This window comes from Carcharodon carcharias, chromosome 2 (assembly GCF_017639515.1).
Source record: "Carcharodon carcharias isolate sCarCar2 chromosome 2, sCarCar2.pri, whole genome shotgun sequence".
NCBI lineage: Eukaryota > Metazoa > Chordata > Chondrichthyes > Lamniformes > Lamnidae > Carcharodon > Carcharodon carcharias.
In genome coordinates, this window is record NC_054468.1 from 225143735 (window position 1) to 225170639 (window position 26905).

At 40.9% G+C, this 26905-nt stretch overlaps 1 protein-coding gene across 3 annotated transcripts in view; it reads right to left on the minus strand.

Moving 5' to 3' along the window:
• Positions 1 to 26905, minus strand: part of LOC121292635 (mitogen-activated protein kinase kinase kinase 21-like) — a 94812-nt gene that overhangs the window by 26979 nt on the left and 40928 nt on the right. For all 3 annotated transcript variants that reach the window (XM_041214879.1, XM_041214887.1, XM_041214870.1), the window contains exon 2: positions 1552 to 1732. In XM_041214879.1, coding sequence (XP_041070813.1) covers positions 1552 to 1732 — 181 coding nt within the window. The remainder of the gene's footprint in view (positions 1 to 1551; positions 1733 to 26905) is intronic.

Consider the following 26905-nt stretch of genomic DNA (forward strand, 5'->3'; position numbering starts at 1 on the left):
AACATAAAGAACATTTACGTAACCCATCCTTATAATTCAACCCTTTCAACACTCTGGCAAATCGGTGCCGAACCCCTTTCAAGGCCAATATATCTTGTCCATGCGGAATGCAAAATTGAACACAGTATTCCAGATGGGCTCTGACCAAGGTTCTTTCCAAATGTAGCAGCACGAGCTTAAGGCAATGTTCCATTAACCTTTTTGATGATCTTTGGTACCTGTGCACCAGCTTTCAGTGTATGCAACTGGGCATCTAAAACTCCCTGTTCTACCACAGCTCCTGGTCTCTCACCATTAAGAAAAATAGTCCAATTTGTGTCTCATATCCAAAGTGGAAGGCCTCACACCTCTTCACGTTGAATCTAGTTGCCACAGTTTTCCCACTTGATTAGTTTATGTCCCCTTGTAGCATCATGCTCCCATCTACACATCTTACTGTGCCACCAGTAGGCTACAGTTAATCCCTTTGATGGGATAAATTACTCTCAAATGGATATAATTCAATTATCCAGTTAAATTGATCTCATCTGCAGCTTCAGTTTCTATACAACAATTTGACTTGGTTCTCCTAGGTAGGGAAGAAATTTATTTCCATCACTGATTCTGAGGAATTAATTCCTATTGCTCACATTGTCAGAAATCAAAACTTTCTCTGCCTTCTAGGCTTTTACTGCAAGTCAGCACCAAATCACACCACAGGTAGCAAATAGGTTTAGAGACTCCAGGATCTGTCACAGGCTATTACATTGTGCCAAATCACTTGTCAAATGATGGCTACCGAGTGAATCCACCTGGAAATGTCAAGAGGATAAGACCAGCAATAGCCTGGCAAATCATTCCCCACTACTCATCAAACCTATATTGAGCATATTGTACTACCCATTCGACACTCCACAGGAGTCAATTGCACTTACAATATATGAAGTACATCAGTTATTTTGGGCATACCCATGTCATGGAACCATTCTTTGAATAGATTTTGAATAGCAAGAGGGCATGTATGCAAGCCAGAGCAAGTGCAAGAGCTGGAAAGAAAAAGCGAAAATGAAAGATCAAGAAAGGAAAAGAAAGAGCAAGAGAGGAAAGAGAGAAAGAAAAAAATGGATGAATGGAAAAAAGAAGCAGCCGTGCTTGAATATATTCGAGGCTGAGTTTGACAGATCTTTGATCGACAAGGGAGCCAAAGATATGGGAGAAGGCAGGAAATTGGAGTTGAGGCCACAATCAAATCAGCCATGGTCTTACTGAATGACAGTGCAGGCTTGATGGGCCAAATGGGCCAAACTGCTGTTGCTATTTCTTCTGATTTTTTATTAATTTTATTTTTTATGATCTTATGATCTATCAAAGCTGCGTGCTGGCTTAAAATTAAGCTATTCTTGTGAACACAGAATTAAAGTACTTTGCAATGGCAGCATCTTCCAAACCTATGACCTCTGCCACCCAGGGATGGGCAATAAAATGCTGGCCTTGCCAGTGTCACTCACATCCCATGAATGAAGTTTTTAAAAATTCAAAGTTTAGTGTTAGTCAGTACAAGGGCATATCTACCTCCAGACATCACTGCCTTTGGAAAACATAGATGATTTGATAACCTCAGGTGCCATCCAAGCATAGGTTCCTGCAGCACTCATCTTGGTCGTTTTGTGCCACTCCCTGGCCAAGCCAAAGTCCGTGATTTTCAGTGTCTTGTTAGCTATATCATCATTTTCAATCTTCTCAAGTAACAAAACTGGGAAGGCAAAAATATGAAGAAGATTGTAAGCATCACCTTGTAAATATTTAACCTCACTGCTTCCTGCTCAGAAGTTGAATTCCAAAGCCTGCCTGCACACTATTCAAGATAGCACACTGATTTGGGTAGTCTTAAACTAAGCATAGAATACATTTTATGGTCAATATTACCAGTAAACCGGAACAGTTTTTAAGTACATGAGTATCCCTGCAAAAGCCATAATCCCTATCACAACTTCCAGGTCCATAAACAACTGGCCAGGCTGTTAAGTGTAATTAACTTAATGGATTTTCAGGATGGTGACAAATCCTTTAAATATGGCCCATGTTTTCTTTGAGGATGAACAGCAGAAAAGGAGAAGGGCTAGGTTCTATGGTTTTCCCCAAGGTGATAGACACCTGGGTCAGGTGCAACCTTCTGGGTACCTCGCCCAAATGCTTATCTGGGTCTGGACAATGAAGGTCAACACTGTGATCATGGGCGACATCAAAGCTGAACCTAATCTTGCCCTCATCTGTTGGCACACATCAATACCTTCAGATTTCCAGCATCCGCAGTATTTTGCTTTTTATCAATAACTTCCAGCTGGTCTCAATGGAAAGCAACCTGGATCAGGAATCCTTTCTGATGCTTGCCCTCCCTGACCTAGGCCAGAGTGGCCAATTGTACACAGGTGCCAAAAAAGAATTTCACAACTTTGGTGAATCCTGAGACAGCCAAAGAAAATAACTGCATTGAATGCAGATCTCAGAAGCTTATGTAGCCTAAGGAAAATGGTTTAATTCTCAATGTAGAATCCCATCACAGCACTCACCAGAGTTACAATACCAATGTGTTTAACAACAGGATACTCATTTGAACATCAGGTAATATTTTACAGTAAGCAAGAACCAGTTGTAAATCTGGTCTGTGCTGTAAAAGATGTTCATATAGAAATTAAGTTTAACCTCGAGTTGAACAGAGGGGACCAAGACAGAACAGTCAGTGTGAATTCTTAAAGACATTACAGCCTCTAGTGCAGGGATAACTACCCCAAAGAAATCTACCTGAACCCACAAGCAGTGTAAAGATATACAAATTTCATTTAAAAATTGCGTATAAATATTTGAAAATTTGATGTAAAGGAAAACACTCTTAAAAGTGAATTTCTATCAGCACTTGGGCTTGCTAAACACTTGAACTTGAACTACTGGAACAAGATAGCAACAGCCAAGTACCTTTTAATTCACCAGATTCGCCACAATCACAACAACTGAAATAAAATTCCCCATGGTTTTACAGGAGGATTAATAATTTGTACAGAGGTGCCAAAAGACATTAACAGAATTGGCAGCTTAAAAATATGTTCAAGGGTAAAGTGCACCATTCAGCACACCCCGATAACAGTACAATGTCAACATCAGAACCAATTTAATCTCCCATTTTTAATCAATCTTCCCATATCAACTCTGCTTAGCTCTCATTTATCGACATTTAAACTGCAAACAATGTCTGTATTGTAACTCTTATCTTGGGAGTCAACACCATTAAGGTGAGTTTCGAATTCCAACCCAGCAGGTTGTTGAATCTCAAAATATTTAGTTAACAGTTAGAAACTAATGACAGTTGATCGCAAGAGAATGATAGCTGATCAATGCTAAGTTTCTGGAGCATTTCCTAAAATCATGTGTCACCACTTTTCTTAGGGATAAAAAAAAGGAAATACTTCATTTTGCTCTGGGTTTTGGGAGAATGATGCTAATCCAGCTCCTAAACTCAATCTTCTGTAAGGTTCATTAGGCTGATTTTGGAAACAGGGACCCAGTCTTCTATGCAAAAAGGTTTCTTTTTTGGCAAAATCAGACTTCTCCAACTGGCCTGTCGGACATTGGAGGCACAAGTCAGGATACAGGAATTTCTCTATTTTAAAGAAAACCGATTACCTTGAGGAAAAAGTAGTGGTGCAAGGCCCAAGACACTGGGCTAGCCCAGTGCATCACTCAGGTCATGCTGTCATACAATTTGATTTCTAAGCTCATATATGAGGAATGCGGATTAGACAAGGTAACCGATGGGCTGCTGCTTTTCTTCCTCTCTTCTGCTTTCAAGGAGTTGAGTCATTCTTGAATGACTAGAGTCAAAGTTCCCAAAAAATTAATTAACAGAAGGTGAGCAAGAAAAAAACACTTTCTTCTTTTAATAATCATCTCTTCCCTCCCTCTTTTCCAAATTGACTGGGGCTTCAGCAACAGTTCCTGGGGACTCAGCTCAATATTTTCTTCACCTTGGCACCTCTCTATAAAACTCCTTTGCTCGATTTCATATGCATATCCTGGTTCAATTGCTTCCACTTTCAGTTTCAACAAGAGTGAGAGTAAAGGAAAGCAAACTGGCTTCAAATGAATGGAAGATCACTTTTCAAGTCAACATGGTTCAGTGTTAGAAGATTATGCTCTCGAGTTCAAGACGTCAGCAGATTAACTCACACCAACACTTAAGTACACTACTTAAGGAGTGCTGCATTGTCACAGATGCCATCTTTCAGATGGATTATTAAACCAAGATCTTGTTTGCTTGTGGTTAAAGGCTCCATGGCATTTTTCAAAAAGGAGTTTTTCCCCAGTGCACTGACCAACATTCCTCCCTTATGCAACAGCAGAAAAATAGATCAATTATCTGGTCATGTATCTCAATACCGTTTATTGGAGTTGTATGTATACAAATTCGCTGCTAGTCTGCCTACTACAATGAGTTTGCACAACAAAAACAATTCATTGGACATGGATAGTTTGGGATACCCCAGGGACTTGAAAGGTGCTTTATAAATGCAAGGTTTTCTTTATCTATATTGTACTTTGCACTTGAGGCCTTTATTCTATATAATCAATATCAAAACAGTTTAGCTAATCTTTCATTTCATTTGAGATAAAAGCAAAGAACTGAGGATGCTGGAAATCCAAAACAAAAACAAAAATACCTGGAAAAACTCAGCAGGTCTGGCAGCATCGGTGGAGAGGAACACAGTTGACGTTTCGAGTCCGCATGACTCTTCAATAGAACTAATTAAAAATAGAGAAGGGGTGAAATATAAACTGGTTTAGGGCGGGGAGGAGTGTTGGGACAAGAAGAGCTAGGTAGAGGGCCAGTGATAGGTGGAGATAACCAAAAGATGTCACAGACAAAAGGACAAAGAGGTGTTGAAGGTGGTGATATTATCTAAAGGAATGTGCTAATTAAGGGTAGAAAGCAGGACATGCAAGGTATAGATAATCCTACTGGGGGGGGTGGGTGGTGGAAGAATTAAAAAGGGCTAAAAGGTAGAGATAAAACAATGGATGGAAATACATTTAAAATTAATGGAAATAGGTGGGAAAAGAAAAATCTATATAAATTATTGGAAAAAACAAAAAGGAGGGGGGAAAAATTGGAAAGGGGGTGGGGATGGAGGAGAGAGTTCATGACCTAAAGTTGTGGAACAATGCAGCAGGCCAAGGACGGACATGTGGGCATGAGAGCATTGTTCCAGTGAAGCTAATGCAAACTGGAGGAACAGCACCTCATCTTCCGAATGGGCACTTTACAGCCTTCCGGACTGAATATTGAGTGGTTATCTCCACTCCTCCCCGCCCTAAACCAGTTTATATCTCCACTGGCCCTCTACCTAGCTCTTCTTGTCCCAACACCCCTCCCCGCCCTAAACCAGTTTATATTTCACCCCTTCTCTATTTTATTTATTTCTGTTGAAGAGTCATGTGGACTTGAAACATCATCTGTGCTCTTCTCCACCGATGCTGCCAGACCTGCTGAGTTTTTCCAGGTATTTTTGTTTTTGTTTTCATTTCCATTTGTTGTTCACTGTATATTACCTTGCACAAACTGACAGCTGTGTTTATCATTATCAACGAAATTTCTGACATTAGTGTGGTTAAAATGCAGAATTGTACAAGCATCTGCAATACTGCCTTTTGCTGACTGGGGGCAGTGTAGCCACACTTTTTGGTTTCAGTTCAACTGAAAACATATGCAATAAAAGTGTTCCTTCCCAAGGACAAAGAACAAAAAGGGATTAGGCACTGGCAAGAACATCTGTGCTCAGAAGCAGAACGAGAAACTGTTATAAATATACATTTGAAAAAAAACAGAGAACTTGGGTTATACCATTTCAGGAGGATTCTTGGTCAGAACAACATTACAAATGCAGAAGGCCTTACTATATTTCCAGATTTCTGCCTCAGGTTCTCAGTTTTTCATGGTCTGCATTCTGTACTCTGCTGTATTTTTTTTTCCTCAGATGCTGAGAATATCTTTCCAACAAAAATGTAACTTGGCCCACAATACAGCTACATTTACTTGGATTACAGGTGGCTGCAGTGAAACTATTCCTAATTATTTAATATCCTTAAATAATTAAATGGTTTCTCACTAATACTATGAGATTATAGCCTGCAAAAGAGGGGAAAAAAACATAAGCATACATCTCCCACTCATTCCAGATGTGCAAACTACCTCCCAGATCAATGACACTAGTGCCTCATGCCATAAGGTTCTTAGCTCAGTTTCTATACAAACACAAACTGACTCTGCATTTAGATTAAGGAGTCATCAAGACAGGGAAGTCTGGGTGGTCCAGTTTGTTTAGATACTGACCTTTCCACCCTCTCAGTTTAAATTCAGTCCAGATTAATGGAAAGAAAGTTCCGATTGCACGGACTGCACATCGTAACTGACCCGGGAGCATTCGAAGCCTCAGAAGGAATTTGATCTGATGGAATTTTTAAATTGAGGAAGACTTTTTTTTTTAAAAGTAGCAGGATATTCTGTTAATTTCTGCTCCTTCCCTAGCACCTCACTAAAAATCAGTTTGCAAATATTTCAGATTAAACCCTGAGCCAAGCTACTAAAAGCTGCTAACAATTAGTAATTTGTCATATCTCTTGAGAATGGACAATAAATTCCATCAGTTCCTTTACATCAGTGCTACATTAGATTCCCTGGGCATAAAAAAAATTAGTCCAGAGTGAACGAGCGGTCAAATATTTAGTCAGCTGCACATTCCATGAACCCTTTCATCTCATACAGTTAAAAGTTGTTCCCTATTGGGGATAAAGCCCAGCAAAAACCTTTTTAGCTAAATGTTGAATTGATCAGCACAGAAGGAAGGCATCCAGCTCATCATGTTGCTAGCTCTCTGAAGGTGTTACCCATTTAACTCCATTCTCCATAGCCCTTCCTCTTTTTTTAACCAAACACTCAACCACTTCCTTTTTATAAATCCATCGTGGATTCTGCTTCCGCCACTGTTCCTGGTGGAGGATTCCATGTCCTAACAGCACTCTGGGATAAAAAAAATTTTCCCCTGGGAAGAGTGTCCTGCAGTCAGTTCTTGTTGAAATTGGCAAGGGTAACATCACAAGGCAGCACGAGAGAGCTGCAGAGAGATCAGAACCAGCGCGAGTGCAGGGAAGCTTCCAAAAGTGATGTCAGCACAAAGGCAAGAGCTGAATGGTGAGTTGTGGGTGTTTTTCTCCAGTTTAAAATAGATTAAGCTAAGGAAAGGTAAGGGTTCTTGTTTTTATTTAAAGTATATAAATAATTTAATGGGTTTTTTTTACTGTATTTAACTCAAAGGGCTTTTTTTTCAACAAGAGGCATGGCAAGGCAGCTCAGTCCCGTGTTATGTACCACCTGCAACATGTGGGAAGTCCTAGATGCTCCTTGCACTCTGATTGACCACGTGTGCAGGAAGTGCCACCAGTTGCAGCTACTTGAACTCTGAGTTTCGGAGCTTGAGCAGAGGCAGGAGGCACTGAGGTGCAACCGCGAGGCTGAGAGTTTCATGGTCACCCTACAGCTTATGGAAATGCAGACAGAGGGGGAATGGGTGACCATCAGTCAGAAGAAAGGTGTCAGGCAGCTAGTCAGAAAATTCCCAGGGTGCATCACGCTCAAGAACCATTTTTCTGTGTTGGAAAACGGTGAGAGTGACAGTTCCTTTGAGGAGTGCGGTCACGCTCATAGCACTGAGTGGCTCAGCTACACGGTGGGGGGGGGGGGGGGGGGGGGGGGGGGGGGGGGCGGAGGGTAGGAAAAAGAGGGGAAGAGCACTAGTGGTAGGAGACTCAATAGTAAGGGGAACAGACATGCGTTTCTGCGGTTGTAGAGGTGACTCCAGGATGGTATGTTGTCTCCCTGGTGCCAGGGTCAAGGATGTCACTGAACAGCTGCAGGGCATTCTAAAGGGGGAGGGCAAACAGACAGAGATCGTGGTACATAATGGTACCAAAGGCATAAGTAGAAAGAGAGATGAGGTCCTGCAAGCAGAATTTAGGGAGCTAGGAAACAGACTTTAAAACATGACCTCAAGGGTAGTAATCTCTGGATTACTTCCAGTGCCACGTGCTAGTGAGTATAGAAATAGGAGGCAAGTGCAGATGAATGCGTGGCTGGAGAGATGGTGCAGGAGGGAGGGCTTTAGATTTCTGGGACACTGGGACAGTTTCTGGGGGCAGTGGGATCTGTACGGGTTGCACCTGAACCGGAATGGGACTAATATCCTTTCAGGGAAGTTTGCTAGTGCTGTTGGGGAGGGTTTAAACTAACTTGGCAGGGGGATGGGGTCCTGAGAGGAGATTCAGCAGGGGGAGATGCACAGCCAAATGAGAAGAGAGAGCAAGTGAGTCTGGAAGGCATAGAAATTATAGGCCAGTTAAGGCACAAGGGAGTTTGGTAAGGTTGGATGGTATTTATTTTAATGCAAGGGAGTCTGACGAATAAGGCAGATGAGTTGAGGGCACAAATTAACACATGGAAGAGTGATGCCATTGCTGTCACAGAGACATGGTTGAGAGAGGGGCAGGATTAGCAGCTCAATATTCCAGGATATTTGGTCTTCAGGCGAGACAGGGAAGGAGGTAAAAGAGAAGGGGGTATCGCAATATTGATCAAGCAATCAATTACAGCAGTAAGGAGGGATGACATCTTAGAAGGTTCCTCAAATGAAGCAATATGGGTGGAACTTAAAAACAAAAAAGGAGCAATCTCATTGCTGGGAATGAACTATAGGCCCCCAAACTTTCAAAGAAATAGAAGAGTAGATATGAAGGCAAATTTCAGAGAAATGTAAAAATAATAGGGTTGTAATAGTGGGGGATTTCAACTTCCCCAACATTAACTGCATTAGTAACAGTCTGATAGGTTTAGAGGGAGCGGAATTCTTAAAATGCATCCAGGAGAGCTTTTTAAGCCAGTACGTAGAAGGTCCTACAAGAAAGGGGGCGGTCCTGGACTTAATTTTAGGGAATGAAGCTGGGCAAGTGGTAGAGGTATCAGTGGCAGAGCATTTTGCAGGTAGTGATCCTAAATCTATTAGATTCCAGGTTGTCATGGAAAAGGACAAGGATGGGCCAGAAATCAGAGTTCTAAATTGGGAGAAGGCCGATTTTAACAAGATCAGATATAATTTGGCCAGAGTGGACTGGGAGCAGCTACTTTTAGGTAAATAAATCTGCATCAGAGCAGTGGGAATCATTGAAGAAGGAAATAGAGGGAGTACAGGGCCAACATATTCCAGTAAAATCAAAGGATGGGACCAACAAATCCAGGGAACCCTGGATGTCAAGGGATATACAGGATTAGATAAAGAGAAAAAGGGAGGTTTATGGCAGATACCGAGGGCTCGAAACAGTGGAAGCCTTAATGGAGTATAGAATGTGTAGGGGAAAACTTAAAAAGGAAATTAGGGGAACAAAAAGGGGGCATGAAAAATCATTGGCAGGTAAAATAAAGGAAAATCCAAGCATTAAGAGTAAGAGGATAACAAGGGAAAGAGTAGGGCCATTAAGGACCATAGTGGTAATTTGTGTGTGGAGCCGGAAGACGTAAGTAGGGTTCTAAATGAATACTGTGTGTCGGTGTTCACAAGTGAGAGGGATGACATGGGTATGGAAATCAGGCAGAAGGTCTGTGATATAATTAAAGAAATTAGCATAGAAAGGGAGGAGGTTCTAAGTGGTGTGGCAGGCTTAAAAGTAGATAAATCTCCAGGCCTGGATGAAATGTATCCCAGGCTGTTGAGTGAGGCAAGGGAGGAGATAGCAGGGGCACTGGCAATAATTTTTCAATATGTCTCTGGCCACAGGAGAGGTGCCAGAGGACTGGAGGACAGCCAATGTGGTACCGTTATTCAAGGAGGGAGGAACAGATAAACCAGGGAACTACAGGCCAGTCAGTCTAACCTCAGTGGTGGAGAAACTATTGGAAACAATTCTGAAGGATAGAATTAATCTTCGCTTGGAAAGGCAGGGATTAATCACGGACAGTCAGTGTGATTTTGTTAAGGGGAGGTCATGGCTGTCCAATTTGATTGAATTTTTCAAAGAGGTGGCCAGGTGTGTAGATGAGGGCAATGCATTTGACGTAGTCTAATTGGACTTCAGCAAGGCTTTTGATAAGGTCCCGCATGGGAGACTGATAATGAAGATAAGAGCCCATGGGATCCAAGGCAATTTGGCAAATTGGATCCAGAATTGGCTGAGTGGCAGGAAGCAGAGGGTGATGGTTGAGGGATGTTTTTGGTGACTGGATGCCCAGGTCCAGTGGGGTTCCACAGGGATTGGTGTTGGGTCCGTTGCTGTTTGTGGTATATATAAACGATTTAGACTTGAATGTAAGAGAGTTGATCAGTAAGTTCGCAAATGGCACGAAAATTGGTGGGGTGGTAAATAGCAAGGAGGATAGCCTTAGATTACAGGAGGATATAGATGGGCTGATCAGTTGCAACTGGAATTTAATCTGGATAAGTGTGAGGTGATGCACTTGGGCAGGGCAAACAAGGCACGGGAATACACAATGAATGGTAGGACCCTGGGAAGTACCAAAGATCAGAGGGACCTTGGTGTGCATCCACCAGTCCATTAAGGTAGCAGGACAGGAATATAAGGTGGTTAAGGTGATATATGGGATACTTGCCTTTATTAGCTGAAGCATAGAATATAAGAGCAGGGAGGTTATGCTGAAACTGTATAAAACGCTGGTTAGGCCAAAGCTAGAGTATTGCGTGCAGTTCTGGAATCCGCATTATAGAAAGGATGTGGTTGCACTAGAGAGTGCAGTGGAGGTTTACCAGGATGTTGCCTGGGCTGGAGAGTTTTAGTTATGAGGAGAGAATGGATAGACTGGGGTTATTTTCCTTGGAGCAGAGGAGATTGAGCGGGGACATGATTGAGGTATATAAAATTATGAAGGGCATAGATAGGGTAGACAGGGAGGAACTTTTCCCCTTGGTGGAGGGATCAATAACCAGGGGGCCTAGATTTAAGGTAAGGAGCAGGAGGTTTAGGAGGGATGTGAGGAAGAATTTTTTCACCCAGATGGTGGTGGGAATCTGGAGCTTGCTGCCTGAAAGGGTGGTAGAGGCAGAAAGCCTCAGAACATTCAAGAAGTATTCGGATGTGCACTTGCGATGCCATAGCATACAAGGCTATGGGCCTAGTGCTGGAAAATGGGATTAGAATAGTTAGGTACTTGTTTCACCAGCGCAGTCTCAATAGGCCGAAGGGCCTTTTTCTGTGCTATAGACCTCTACCACTCTAATCTCTCCTTTCATAATCAAAAATCAATGCCCTCAAGACACCAACTGACTCAGTGGAAATACTTGTGTATTCGTAATCCATTGGTGGTATTTGCTTTGTTGAATGAACAGAAGAAAATAAACACAGAACAGAATACAATACAATTCGGAAGAACTGTAACAAGGACAAATCCTCCATGAAATTAACCCAGTGGAATAAACAGAAAAGCCAAGAGGACTTATATTGCAGTGCAAAGAGGCAATGCCAGAGTCTGTGTAACTTGATAATCAGCTTGAATAAACTTTGGCTCACTCTGTAATGGTTAACGGTGTTAAGAGTTGCTCCATATAAAAACAGCACTTCAGACAATGGCCACGCTCAAGTGTATGAAGAATTGCTGGTAGCATCCTGATTCTTGGATGCAGAAGATTGAGGTGCAGCTGCAATAGCCCATGTGCCTGGGATGGACAAAGAGGTCAGGTTTAAACATCTGTTGCTGCTGCAGTTACAGGCCAGAAGGTTAGATTTCCAATATGTGCTGTGTCAGCCGATGTCAGCCTTGACAAAGGTAGGAAGCTAAAACTGGACTCTGGTTAGGGAAAGGACAATTAGTCAGGGAATCTTACTGCAAATTCTTGCTAGGCAACAAGTAGGCTTAGGCTCAATTCTGCATTCCGCAATGAAATGGCTTGCTGGCTATAGAATAAAAGCTATTAGAGGATACCCAGTGCCCATGGAATCCAGGAGAGTTATTGCCATCAGGAGTTGCAAAGGGAGAGGCAGAATAATTGACCAAACTAAAAATAAAGCTAGGCTTTTTTTTTGCTTAACCAAATCAGAAATTCATCACCATGTTCCAAAATTTCCATTACCAAGTTAAGAATGGAAATTATGAAGAAAACAAGGGAGAAAGGGTGCCTCTCACAACCCCAGGGCATCCCAAAGTGATCTCAACCAATGGAATTATTTCTGAAGTGTAGTCACTCCTGGGCTTAACTAATCCAGTCATGTTACCAGACATTCCAGGTTTACAAGCTTTGCTTCCTCCTACAGGGTCATCATCACTGTTTTCACTCGATTCTGATACTTGCAAATTTTGCTTTCCGGAGACACCATTAATATCAGTAATCTCACTCAGCAAAAATAAAAGCTATATAATAACCTTGAGCCATTCTCACAGTCCCCAAAGCATTTTATATCCAATGCTTCCACACACCAACCTGGAAAACTAGAACAGGCTGATGATCAACTTCAAAAAGATGATACATCTTCCAAAAGACTGACAGATTATCCAAAATCTATAAAATTAGACTGAAAATGCAGTGGAATATGAGCTAGGCATTACCTAGATTTTTCTTTAAAATGGGTTCTTAGGATGTGCATGGCACTGGCAAGGCTGTAATTACTGTTCAACCCTAATGCCCCATCACCATTACTGAAGAACTAAAAGGTCCACTGACAATTTTGAAATGACAAGATGAATGCAAGTGCTGAAGACATGGTGTGTGTGTGTGTGTGTGTGTGTGTGTGTGTGGGGGGGGGGGGGGGGGGGTGGGGGGTGGGGGGGAAGGGGGGGTTGGCGGGAATGACACACTTTGGTTTTGACACCTGATTTGATACATTCAGTATCAAAATTCATTTAATACTATGGAGGGAGGAATTAGAGTTGGAGAGAAAGCTAGCTAGAAATATAGAAAGATAGTAAAAGTTTCTACAGACATTTAAAAGGAAGAGAGTAAGTGAACGTTGGTCCTCTACAGAGTGAGTCTGGGGAATTAATAATGGAAAATAAGGAAATGGCTGATGAATTGAACAGATATTTTGCATCTATCTTCACTGTAGAGGATACAGCTAACATCCCAGAAATAAGTGTGCATCAAGAGGTGAAAGGGAGGTAGGAGCTTAAAACAATTACAATCACCAGGGAAAAAGTACTGAGAAAATTATTGGAACTAAAAGCTGACAAGCCCCCAGGTTCTGATGACCCTCTTCCTAGGGTCTTAAAAGAAATGGCTGTTGAGATAGTAATGTATTGGTTTTAATTTTCCAAAATTCCCTAGATTCTGGAAAGGTCCCATAGATTGGAAAATAGCAAACGTAACTTCTTTATTCAAGGTCGAAGGGAGGCAGAAAGCACAAAACTACAGGCCAGTTAGCTTAACAATTGTCATTGGGAAAATACTGGAACCCACTATTAAGGCGCTTATAGCAGGGTACTTAGAAAATCTCATTGCAATCAGACAGTTAGCGTGGTTTTGTGAAAGGGAAATTGTGTTTGACTAATATATTAGAGTTCTTTGAGGAAGTAACAAGCAACATGGATAAAGGGGAACCTGTGGATGTGCTGTACTTAGATTTCCAGAAGGCATTTGACAAGGTGCCACGTCAAAGGTTAATACACAAAATAAGAGCTCATGGTGTAGGGGGTAACATATTAGCATGGATAGAGCATTGTTTAGCTAACAGTAGGTATAAATGGGTCATTTTCTGGTTGGCAAGGTGTACCAAGTGGAGTGCTACAGGGATCAGTACTGGGGCCTCAACAATTTACAATCTATATTCATGATTTGGATGACAGGACCGAACGTATGGTTGTTAAATTTGCTGATGACACAATGTTAGGCAAGAAAGTAAGTTATGAAGAGGACATAAGAAGTCTACAAGGGCATTTGATAGGTTATGTGAATGGGCAAAAAATAGGCAAAGAAAGTTTAACTTGGGAAAACGTGAAATAGTCCACTTTAGCAGGAAGAATAAGAAAGCAGCATATTACTTAAATGGGGCAAGATGCAGAACTCTGAAGTACAGAAGGATCTGGGTATCCTGGTACATAAAGCACAAAAAGTTAGTTTTCAGAAAAAGCAAGTGATTAGGAAGGAAAATAGAATGTTGTCACTTATTGCAAGGCGAATGGAATATAAAAGTATCAATGCGTTGCTACAGTCGTATAAGGTATTGGTGAGGCCACATCTAGAGTACTGTGTACAGTTTTGGCTCCTTATCTAAGAAAATACAAAAATTGCATTAGCAGTTCAGAGAAGGTTCACTCGAATGATTCCTGGAATGAGGGGCTAATTCTATGAAGAAAAGTTGGAAAGGTTGGGCCTGTATCCAATGGAGTTTAGGAGAATGAGAGATGACCTTACTGAAACATATAAGTTCCTGAGAGGACTTGACAAGGTGGATGCTGAAAGAATGTTTCCCCTTGTGGGAGAGACTAGAACTAGAGGACACAGCTTAAAAATAAAGGAGTCTGCCATTTAAGATAGAGATGAAGAGAATTTTTTTTTCTCTCAGAGGGTCACGAGTCTGGGGAACTCTCTTCCCAAGTGAGTGGTGGAGGCAGGTTCATTAAATATGTTTACGGCTGAATTAGATTCTTGATTAACAAGGGATTCACTAGAATGCCACCAAGGATGAGAGGCTTCTGTAACGTGTGTAGACTAAAGTAGCCGGGGTTGTTCTCCTTAAGAGCAGAGAAGGTTAAGAGAAGATTTATTAGAGCTATTCGAAATCTTGAAGAGTCTGGATAGAGCGAATAAGGAAAAACTGTTTCCAGTAGAAGGGCTGGTTTCAGAGGACACAAATTTAAGGGGAAAAAACCAGAGATGACTGGAGGAATCATTTAACAGATCAAGTTGTTGTGATTTGGAATACATTGCCTGACAGAGTGATGGAAGCAGATTCAATAGTAACTTTCAAAAAAAAATTGATGAACACTTGAAGGGGGATAAAATTACAGAGCTATGGGGGAAAGAGCAGGGAACTGGGACTAATTTGGTCAATGGACCAAATGACCTACCCTGTGCTATATCATTCCATGGTGCTATCATTCTGATGGTAATCAAGATAAATCATACTTGAGTATTGCTGAGAAAAAAGAGACATGTCTAAAGCTTTTTGTCTTGCACTCATCAGGACACTGTATGCTTGGCAGTTAATTCTCAGTTATCATCATTGGTGCATTCTCCATGGCAACACCACTTGCCAACCAATCTGCACTCTCTTCACATACAGTATAAATTGTTGTTTCCCCCTTATATTGGTATTCTTCAAGCGTCTTGATGACTTCAAGACAAAAAACTTAAGCATGTTTCTTTTTTTCAAGCAATATTTAAGTTCTATGCTACCAAGTGACTACAAATCATGCTGAGATTGAATAATTCAATAGAATGCATCACTTCTCCAATCCCACTTCTTATTATTGACAGATAATGTCAAAGTCATCGATGCAATCGCACCCTGGAAAGTCCACCTCATCTCCGGGATGGACAGAATGGCCCATTTTCTGCTGTAAATACTTTGTAACCTCAAACGAGCAAGTGCAATAATGAGCATGTACAATAATAAGTATATGCATGAAGCAGTTGGGCATGCTCCAGAAAATTTCTTTAGGGGAAAATAAAGTTTCAGACATTGCATTTTAACAGTTCATTATGTATCACTACTCGTTGCAGGCAAACAGTAAGCACATTTGTAGCAGGGACTCCTAGAAAACAACAGCTTATTTTAAATTGTGCTGCCCCAAGTTACTACACAATCTTGCAAAGTATCTAGTTCATGACAGACGATGTTGATCCCAATAACCTCCAATGCCAGTGGGAAAAAGTCACCTTTTCATGTTAGATGTTGACAATGTGAGACATGGCATGTAAAGTAAGTCTATTTGAAGTGCCAATAATATGTATACCAATTAATTCTGAACTGCAGTCATTATTGGTTTGTAGGCAAACTTAGCAGCCAATTTGCACCCAAGTCCTATAAACAGTGCATGAGGTGAATGGCTAAGCCATGAGCTTCTGGTGGTTTTGTTTGACAGAATAATGTTGGCCAAGACTCAAGGAACTCTACTCTTCTTTGAATAATGACATGAAATCTTTTACATCCAATAGTACAGGCAGGTGAAGTCTCAATTTAGCATCTTATCCTAAAGATTCAACTTTTGGCAATGCAGCACTCCCTCAGTACTGCATTATGTCTCAGTCTAGGTTACATGCTCAAATCCCGCAATAGGACTTAAACCCATGAACTTGTAACTTCTGAGGCCAGTGCCATCACTGAGCTAAACTGACATGGATAGTAATTTTGACATATGTGATGGTGAAGCAAGCACAATTATTGGGCTATGAGGGAAAAGATCATGTCTATGCCAATATACCTTGATGTTACTGGGATAATTTATGTGATAATCTATTTCATCACCTCAAATTGCTCCCACCATTATCAATGACAAGGATAGGCCTGTAAATACCTGTACTTTTTTTTAAACATAGATGAAAATGGTCTCTCTAGACACAACCCAATTTTGGTTGGGCTAAATTGCACTCTCATAATTCATTTGGGCATCACATTAAAACATTATACACTTCTCATGATACTTCTTTGAAATCTGCAGCAGGGGGACTTCTGAAGTGTAACTGAGAAAATTCCTATACTCAGTTCTAAGCATCACTTGTGAACAACACTCATTCAAGTATATATGGGTGTTGGGAGGGGTGGGTGGTGTTGCACAAAGGAAAAGAGGAGCAAGAAAGGCAGAAAGTGAGTCCATTTTACTGAAAATAGTTCTTCTCCTCAGTCCCACAAATCACCATATAAAGGGGCAGATAATCATCTACTGCCTTCACTTGGGCACCTGAAATTCATCTGTAACTCCTAATTTGTACATCACTGCAAGTACACAAGAAACAAGGCCTAAATAGCCAAGTGGTTATGGTACTGGGTTTGTAACCCCAAGAACAAGAGTTCAAATCTCACAATGGCAAACTATGAAACAATGTAACTTCATCTGAAACAGATGGAAACAGGTTTACTCAAAAGAGTATCAAGAGTTCAAATCTCACAAGGGCAAACTATGAAACAATGTAACTTCCACAGCCTTTGGAGGTGAGAGTATCAAGAATTCAAATCTCACAATAGCAAACTATGAAACAATGTAACTTCATCTGAAAAAACAGATGGAAACGTGTTTGTACTCAAAAGAGTTACTTTATTAGGCTTGGCCTAAATAGCCAAGTGGTTATGGTACTGGTTTGTAACCCCAAGATCAAGAGTTCAAATCCCACAATGGCAAACTATGAAACAGTGTAACTTCATCTGAAACAGATGGAAACGGGTTTGTACTCAAAAGAGTTACACAAGAAACAAACCAAGTTGGCATTGCTAAACTGCACCGCATTTTTAAGAAAAAATTCTTTTACACCAGTTTTCTCCTGAAGACACCCACTCTTTGTTTCAAATCCAAATGTGCTGACAGTAATCTTGCAATTGGGAGAAGACCAACTGCTAACACACCCCCACCCACCCCAAGAAACCAATTAGACACCTACCACAGCAGAGCAAGATCTGACTTATCCCACCTGTCACCTCACCCTCCACCTCCCCCATTCCCCTGAAGTCAGTCTGCCATCATTCATTGTCTAGGCTCAAAGAGAAAGTGACTACTCAGTTAGGAATCAGCATCATTTTCAAAGCAGTGAAGAAAGTTGTCTGGGGAGAAAAATAAAAGTCCATCAAAACCAGGAACAAGTTAAATGGTTGATCATAAAACCCTATAGTTTACTGGTTGTATATAATTAGAAGTTGCTCCCAGCCAGCTTCCAAGAAATATATGATGTGCAAGATGATTTGCAGCAAATGGCCAACGAGCTGCTGGCATAGAAAGTCTGTTGACAGCAGCAGTCCCATTAGCTGTTGCACCAGAATCAACAGGAGTGTTTTCACTTCAAAGGTGAACTGAGAGATTCCTGAAATTTCTTATCTGTGGACAGACCTAGGCGAAACCAAAAATAAGACACCAAGGATTAGCCTGGCAATAAGCCAGGTTTCATTTGAGCCACCGTTCCAGGTTTCTGAGAGCATTTTGCTCTTCCGCTTGCTGCCAGTGAGGCAGTGTTTCAGCAGGCAGCCAGCCAACCAACATGCACTCCACAGAATAAAAGCCCAGGCTTGTGGACCGGTGACTGAAGCATTCTCGTGGCCCGAATGCCTAGCAACCCACATTCCACTCAAGCATTTTGTTTACTTTCCAGTCAAGTGGAATTCTGCTGAACCGTGACAGACACACAACTGATCTGCCAAGTAACTGTACACTTAGATCAGGACTTCTATACGAATGTTAATGGTATATTGGAATTTAAATGGTGTTTTATGTTATCGCGATGGGAGAGTGACGCTTGACTGAAACTCGTGGCTTGTACTTGTGCATCATTCCTCACGTGGAAGAATGTCAGAGGGTGCTTTACGGATAATGGGAGGATATCAAGCAGAAGATGGGCAAGACTGAAAGGGAAGGGAACTGCGTGTTAAAGCCAAATAAAGGGCGGCCCATGTTTTGCTGCATCTCTGACAGCAGCTCTCGGGGCTTACAAAGGGCAGGTCCAGGATGTGGATTTTGTGGATTCAGATTTTTAATCAGTAAGGGAATCAAGGGTTATGGGGAAAAAGCAGGATAGTAAATTGAGGATTATCAGATCAGTCATAACCTCATTGAATGGTGGAGCAAATTCGATGGGCCAAATGGCCTACATCTTATGGTCTTATGTTCAAAGTTCCTCCCCTTTGTATTATCAGTAACTAATGACAGCACATTATTGATGCAAAAATAGGCCTTAATCCTGGATCATACGTGATCATCTTCTTCTTCTGGATTTGACTGCTTATTTATAAAGCCTCAGCTAATTGCTGCTGATGTTTGGCACCCCTCACAAATCTACACACTCCTGTAACATATGCATGACACAAGAGGCTTTTCTATGGCTCTAGATGAAGATTTGACACAAAACCACCTACTTCAAGCACAAGAATATCTTAAGCACATGTTCAGGAAAGATGGGACAACCACTGTACATGATTGTCTGACTACCTCCTTCCAAGGGCCTCTATGGAGCACAGGAAACAATAATACGAACAAGAATAATATGGTTCAAGAAGGCAGCTCACCACCACCTTCTCAAGGGCAACTAGGATGGGCAATAAATACTGGCCTAGCCAGCGAAGCCCACATCCCATGAATGAATAAAAAAATAAGAACAATGCCAACAGGGTGATGCCAACATATGCCTTTTTTTGTAAGTGTGGCGCTAGAGGTATTTACAAATGTAATAACACAAAAGCCAGTGTACGTTACATTCCTGTTTGTGAAAAAAAAACTTACGGCATTGCCCTGAATGGGGAAAAATGGAAGTAGTAGTAAAAAAAAACCTTATTCACTGAAAAAAAAAATTGATGTACTTTGGAACATACCCAAGAGATGGGGTGAATTTCTTCAAATAAAGACTGATACACCAAAAATGAATCAATACATCATTGTGAGAGTATATAATAATCTCCAGCTTATTCACACAGAACAAGAGTGTAGTGTTAAAAGATCAAAGATCTTCAAGCTGCAGAATTGAAGATTAATTAAAAATAGTTTCCTCCAATGGCAGGTGTATCTAGTAACTAGCAGAACAGTACAAAATTAGGAAGCTACTAGACTTGATCCTTGTGCTTAGTCAGCCAGGCTGCATCTGGAGCAGGCAGGGTATAATTAGCTTGGTCGTGAAAGGGAGAGAAATGAATCGGAAACTAAGCATGCTATATTCATATAAAAACAAAAAAACTGCGGATGCTGGAAATCCAAAACAAAAACAGAATTACCTGGAAAAACTCAGCAGGTCTGGCAGCATCGGCGGAGAAGAAAAGAGTTGACGTTTCGAGTCCTCATGACCCTTCGACAGAACTATATTCAATTTGGCACTGTAGAAGAACTCAGCGGAATAATGTCTCATGTGGCATCTGTCTGACAAAAAACAGGTAGTCATGGGAGTGGGGGAAAGTTCCCAATGCATAACGTGAATTTAGAATGAATCAGCTATGGCTCAGTGAGTAGCATTCTCACCTCTAAGAAAGAAGGGTCTGGATTCAAGTTTCACTCCAGAGACTGAAGCACCAAAGTGTAGGCTGACACTCCAACCTTACCTATATTACAATAACAACTACACTTCAAAAGTACTTTATCAACAAAGCACTTAAAGATATCCTGAGATGGTGACAGGCACTGTATGAATGCAAGTCTTCTTTAATAATGCATGGCAGCTATTGACCACTGAACTAGCATTGCAATGAAAAACCTTAGAAGTAAATGTTGATTCACTCCACAAAATATTTAATTTCAGAATGAAGTTTATATAAACCAACTAAAACAAGAATGCCACTACCGGTACTTGAAACAAGCGTGTATCCTGGCCTGACTCCTTAGCACCTTTTGAAGTAACTTGGGAAACCAGTTAAAAAAACATCAGCTTTACAATAAATACAACCTGACAGCATTTTCCACAATTCAAGAACAAATAAATCCTATTGTTCACAGTCCCAGAGGCAAAGGGGAACTTTATTTAATTCTGTTCTATGCTCCTAATTTTCTCCCTTTCCTCTCATGCATGTACTGACTCCTACAGGGTTAGACTTCAACGGATGCTGGCAGCTTGCCTGCTTACTGGATTCTTCGTGTGAGAGCTGAAAAAGGCTTATCCCACATGTGGCGGTCGTTGGGAGGCATCAGTAGTAAACATGATCACTGAATAGTGAGAGGGAACAGGAACACCTTGGCTAATTTTTTTCTCCCCTCAGGGTATTGAGGACAAACAAAGCCACCAACTGCCACCCTGATCAAGACCAGTCAATTCTGCACACCTAGACTAGGTATTGGACCAAGAGTCTTCCGGTCAGTAAAGACCATTGCCTGGCTGAGTCAATTTAGCACAATTATTTTGCTTTTCTAAGCATTTAGGAGTGAGGCAACACCACTGAAAAAGAATGCGGAATCCCAGACTCAGCAACTCTGACTGGCAAGTTAAGACATTGTTGACAGTAACAAGCGCATTACAAGTCTGATAGCTGCCTGACTAAACTTGTAGTGATGAATACTCAGAATGTAAGTATTTCAGGGACAATTGCAAAACATGTCTGAAGGCAACAGGTTCAGTCTAATTAAAGTATAGTTATCACACTGTTGATTTATTTTAGGTATGCTTAAAGACAAAAAAAGGTCCCAGTGGATCAAATTGATCTTTTAAAACCCTTTTCACATACAGTTCCAATAATGCTGACATGACTTCAGTTTCAAGTATGTTACAGTTCTAATGAGCTGAAAATTTCTCCCAAATCATCAATGTGCTGAAATCAAGCCCCATTGTACATCGTTGTGTTCTAGCTTATTCTTTCACTGGAATTCAAAACTGTCATTGCTAACTTATATTACACTTTCTGAATTGGGGAAGCAGCAAATGATTTCCCTCCCTTCCCTAACATTCACATCTGCTTCTGTTTCCTTACAGATGCTAAACAGAAGCAGAGCGAGCAAATGCAGTAGTTCTCTATGCCGATGAAACAGTACATCTTTGCTGATGCCTTTTTAGTACATGCTTGGGCAGCTGACTGCGTGTGTGCCATCAGCTACATCTTTATAATGTAACAATGCCCCTTCAGTAATTCCTTCCTCCATACAACCTACAGGGTAGAAAGCACAAGCTTTGTGGCATGTAATCACTGCGATCTGATTTGCCCAGTCTTTCCTTTTGATCTTTTGTATTTTGCTGTTATTCTGCAGTTTAGGCTTTGGTCTTTCAAATTTGTTTCAAAATATTAAGAAGTGACCAACTGCCCTCCAATGGATGTGCAACACACCAAAATCTCTGGTTAAGATATTTGCAATGTAATAACAGTGGATTTAGTGCTAAGAAAAATCAAAATTATTGAACAATTCAAATTAAATTATGTTGATTTTTTTTCTTTTTTCTTTCATGGGATGTGGATATCGCTGGCAAGGCCAGCATTTGTTGCAAATCCTAAATTGCCCTTGAACTGAGGAGCTTGCTAGGCCATTTCAGATCCCAAAATTCTGGGATCTGGCATCACATGTAGGCCAGACCAGGAAATTTCCTCAAGGACATTTGTGAACCAGATGGGTTTTAACGACAATCAATGATAGTTTCATGGTCACCATGACTGAAACCAGCTTTATATCCCAGATTTATTAAATGAAATCAAATTCCACCAGCTGCCATGGTAGGATTTGAATCCATGTCCCCAGAGCATTAGCTGGGTCTCTGGATTACTAGTCCAGCCACATTACCATTACACCACCATCTCCCCCTTAGAATTAATAGCAGGCTGTAGCTGGCTGAGTGCACTGAAGTGCAACAGCACTGTACAGAAAACTCTGCCATAGGATTTCAAGAGTCCAAGTGAAACAGCCACCTGAAAGCTAAGGCCAAACCATTTCCTTTGTGAACAACTGAAGATGGAACATGTGATGTGACAATTACAGAATCAAACCATAGTACTAGAAGTTATTCAGGCCTTATTGTTTGCAATATCCAGTTACTTGATAAGGATTCGCTAGTCCACAATCATTTGCTCTTCAATTTATTTTTAAAGACGGCCAAAATGGAAACCAACTCCAAGGAAAACAAAAACTGGCAATAACTCAAATGGTACAACCTTCTGATAGCCATGGGAAACCATGGAATGAGCTAGATTCCTAATTCTGATAAAAGTTGATTTACAACTGTTTTGTTAATCTATAACTAATACCATTTATTTCAACACATAGAACATGAGTTACCTAAAGTTAGAATCACGAAAGGCAAACAACCTGATAGCTGGTCAGCCTCCAAATTTTTGCTTTAAAGAGCCTATTTATTCAGAAACAAGCAGGGTTGGAAAATGAATTAGAAACAGTAGAGAACCAAGGAACCTGGAATTACGTGTGTTACTCATATTCATATGATTGCCCAGGAGCCCACCTCCCCCTTCAGCCATGGGCCTCAATAAACTCTGGCAAACTGTGCAATGCAGCAAAAGGCAAGGGTATCCCCACCTCCACACAGCAGTTGCAGGAACACCAAACCAGAACTATAGCTTTCAATTATCTCTTCCTGTCAGGAAATTGTTTGGCATTCAAACATCAGTCAGTCAAAGTGGAATGGCTAAAATTAAAAGTTGGTTGTTGGAGTTGTGGGTTCAGATTTGGGTAATAGAATGCCCAAGAGTGATTCTGATGCACAACATTGGTTGGGATTGTGGCCCTTGATAAAAGTTACTGAGCAACACTGATTTACAAGGAAACTGTGACATTTAGGAAACGGGGCACCAACTTCAGAACAGGTGATTCTACTTGAGATTGCAGATTAATGCCAAATTAGGTAGGGTTTTGCAGAAGCATGCCCACTAGGAATTAGACTAGCACATTCCAGACCTATAGACAGCCAGAGAAGAGGAGACTGTCATTTCATTAGCTTGGACATGATTCAAACACAAATCTAAGGTGAAACACCAGTGTCCAATGCCCTTGGTCAGAGCCGAGAAGGGCATGTTTAGGGTAGGAGCCAGCTTATATCAAAAGCTTGAGCTACCAGGAAGAGTCATTGAAGTTAATCACAAGAATCACAAATCCAGGCTCTTAATGCAGTGCAGAGCTGAAAGAGTGCTGCATTGTCAGAAGTGCTGTCTTTTAAATGAAACATTAAATTGAGGCCCCAGCTGCCTGCTCAGATGACTTCCCTTTTAATTAAACATATTACAGCTGGGGTTTTGTTCAGGACACACCATGGCAGGATTCTGCTTACTGAATATTTCCTCAATAGATCTGCAGTGCCTGGTCAAAAACATTTAAGAAATGGAATGTGTTAAATGCAACAGGTCTGTGCAGTACAATTTGTGTGATTTCAATGAGCCAGAACGGCTTACAGCTCAACCACCAATTAAGCTGTCTAGCAAGTTCCCTCGCAGAAGAGTAATTTCATATTTCATTTTGAACAATACGAAACAAAATATGGTAGAGAGAGAGGTTTAAAAAGGGAAAGAGATCTGCATAAAAACAGAAAATATTTACAGGTAACCCACAATTCCTACAACTGGAATCAGCCTAGATTCTTCAGCAATAATCTGAATATGCTATTTCATAATTCAACCCCTCCTTCTGAAAAAAAGGAGAAAAGAACTACGACAGGTAAAAGAGCTGTTTTTTTTAAAAAAAGTGAAACAACAAATATCATCAGTCACAGAAGCAGACTGGAATGTTTGGTGCTACCATAACAAGACATTGTTTTCAGATTGGCCGGCTGAATTGGGCAGCTGTAGCACTGTGTCCTGCCAGGATTTCTGAGGCGCTGGACATGCACAATGGTGCCAATTCAATAAAAGTTATTCAAGCATAATGACACACATTACATCTGAAAGGTTGCTGTGGAATAAGTTCATACAAGGCTGGGATGCCAGTGGAGATCATTTATTATTTACTTTCATTAATATGCAAGAATTACCAATACCACTAGCCTGTAAGGGGAAGTACATGTTTGGGGTGGCGGGGGGTGGGGGGGGGGGGGGGGTAGTAAAGGAGAGAAAGAAAATTATATTTAGACCCCAGGCAGACAGTTGAGCGGTTAATTTTTTTTGTGCTGGGAAATAAGTTCTCTAAATTCCACCTAAAATAATGCAGACCACTTTAAGGCAGGCCATTCTTGTTCTCTGGTCAATCCTTATTCTGAATTACTTTATGTACACTGTGCCAGGGCAGGGGGTGAGGATGAGAATTGACAAAAATCAACCAGTGTTCCCAGTTATGATCATCAATCGTGATCTGTGTGTATGTCTAAAACATTGGGGAAGGATAGAATTGAGCTCTGCTGTGATGACCACACAAATAGCCTGCTAACACTCTTCGCCTAAACTCATACGTGAAGAAGGGATGTTTGGAAATGTTGAAAGAGTTCAGACATAACGTTCAATGAAGATATATTCCTTTGAGAATGAAAGACTCCATGAGAAGGATGCATCATCTGTGGCTAACTAAGGAAGTTAGGAATGGTGTCAAATTGAAAGAAAAGATGTACAAAGCTGCAAAGATTGGGAAAACTTTAGAAATCAGCAAAGGCTGACTGAAAGGGGACAGATTGGAGTATGAAAGAAACCTAGCAAGAAATGTAAAAACAGGCAGTAAACACTTGTACAAACATATAAAAATGAAAAGAGTAGCAAGAAAAAAAGTCAGCATTGGTCCCTTAGAGGTGAGACTGCAAAATTAATAATTTATATTATATCTGTCTTCATAGAAGACACAAAAGACCCAAGAACAGTAAAAAAAAAGCAGGCACAAAAAGGAGGAACTTAAAACAATAACAATCACTAGTGAAATAAAGTACTGGGAAAACTATTGGGTCTAAAGGCTGACAAGTCTCCTGGACCTGATGGCCTGCATCCTTAAGTCTTAAAGGAAGTGGCCGAAGAGATAATGGATACATTGGTTGTAATCTTCCAAAATTCTCCAGATTCTGGAAAGGTCTCAGCGGATTGAAAAACCACAAAGGTAACACCACTATCAAGAAAGGAAACTAAAAGCCAGTTAGTCTAATGTCTGTCATTGGGAGAATGCTGGAATCTATTGTTAAGTAAGTAGTAGCAGGACATTTAGAAGGTCATAATTCAATTAGGCAGAGTCAACATGGTTTTATGAAAGGGGAAATCACATTTGATAAATTTATTAGAGCTCTTTGAGGGTGTAACAAGCAGGATGAATAAAAGGGGAACTAGAAGATGCAGTGTATTTAGATTTCCAAAATGCTTTTGATAAGGTGCTATATAAAAGGTTACTGCACAAGTTAAGAGCTTATAGTTTTGAGGGTGATATATTAGCACAGATAGCAGATTGATTAACTCACAGGAAACAGAGTTGGGATAAATGGATCATTTTCAGGTTGGTAAACTATAACCAGTGGAGTACCACAGGGATCAGTACTGGACCTCAATTGTTTATGATCTATATCAATGACACGAATGAAGGGACCAACCGAATTGTTGCAAATTTGATTATACAAAGTCAGAGGGCAGGATTTTCTAGCCCTGACACCAGCAGGTATTGTCATGGGCAGGATGAGAAAATTTGGAGAGCCGTTGACTTCTGCCAGAAAATCCCGCCTAGAGAGGAAAGCAAGTTGTGAGGAATATACTCAGAAGAGTCTGCAAAGGTATATAGATAGGTTAGGTGAGACTGGGCAAAAAATTAGCAGATGGAGTATAATGTGCAAAACTATGAGGCTGTCTACTTTGGCTGGGAAAATAGAAAAGCAAACTCTGACTTAAATGGAGAGAGACTGCAGAATGCCAGAGGGATCTGGGTGTCCTTGTACATGAATCACAAAAGTTAACATGCAGGTACAACAAGTAATTAGAAAGGGAAATGGAATGTTGGCCTTTTCTGCAAGGTGAATAGAGTATAAACATGGGTAAGTCTTGCTACAGCTGTACAAGGCATTGACGAGACCACACCTGGAGTACTCTGTACAGTTCTGGTCTCCTTGCTTAAAGAGGGATATACTTGCATTGGAAGCAGTTCAGAAAGATGGTTCATTAGGCCGATTCCTGGGATGAAGGCGTTGTCTTAGGAGGAAAGGTTGAACAGGTTGGTCCTATACTCACTGGAATTTAGAAGAATGAGAGGTGATCTTATTGAAACATACAAGATTGAGGGGGCTTGAAAGGGTAGATACTGAAAGGATGCTTCCTCTCATGTGAGAATCTGGAACTAGGGGGCACAGTTTAAAAATAAAGGGTGTCCTATTTAAGATGGAGATGAGGAGGA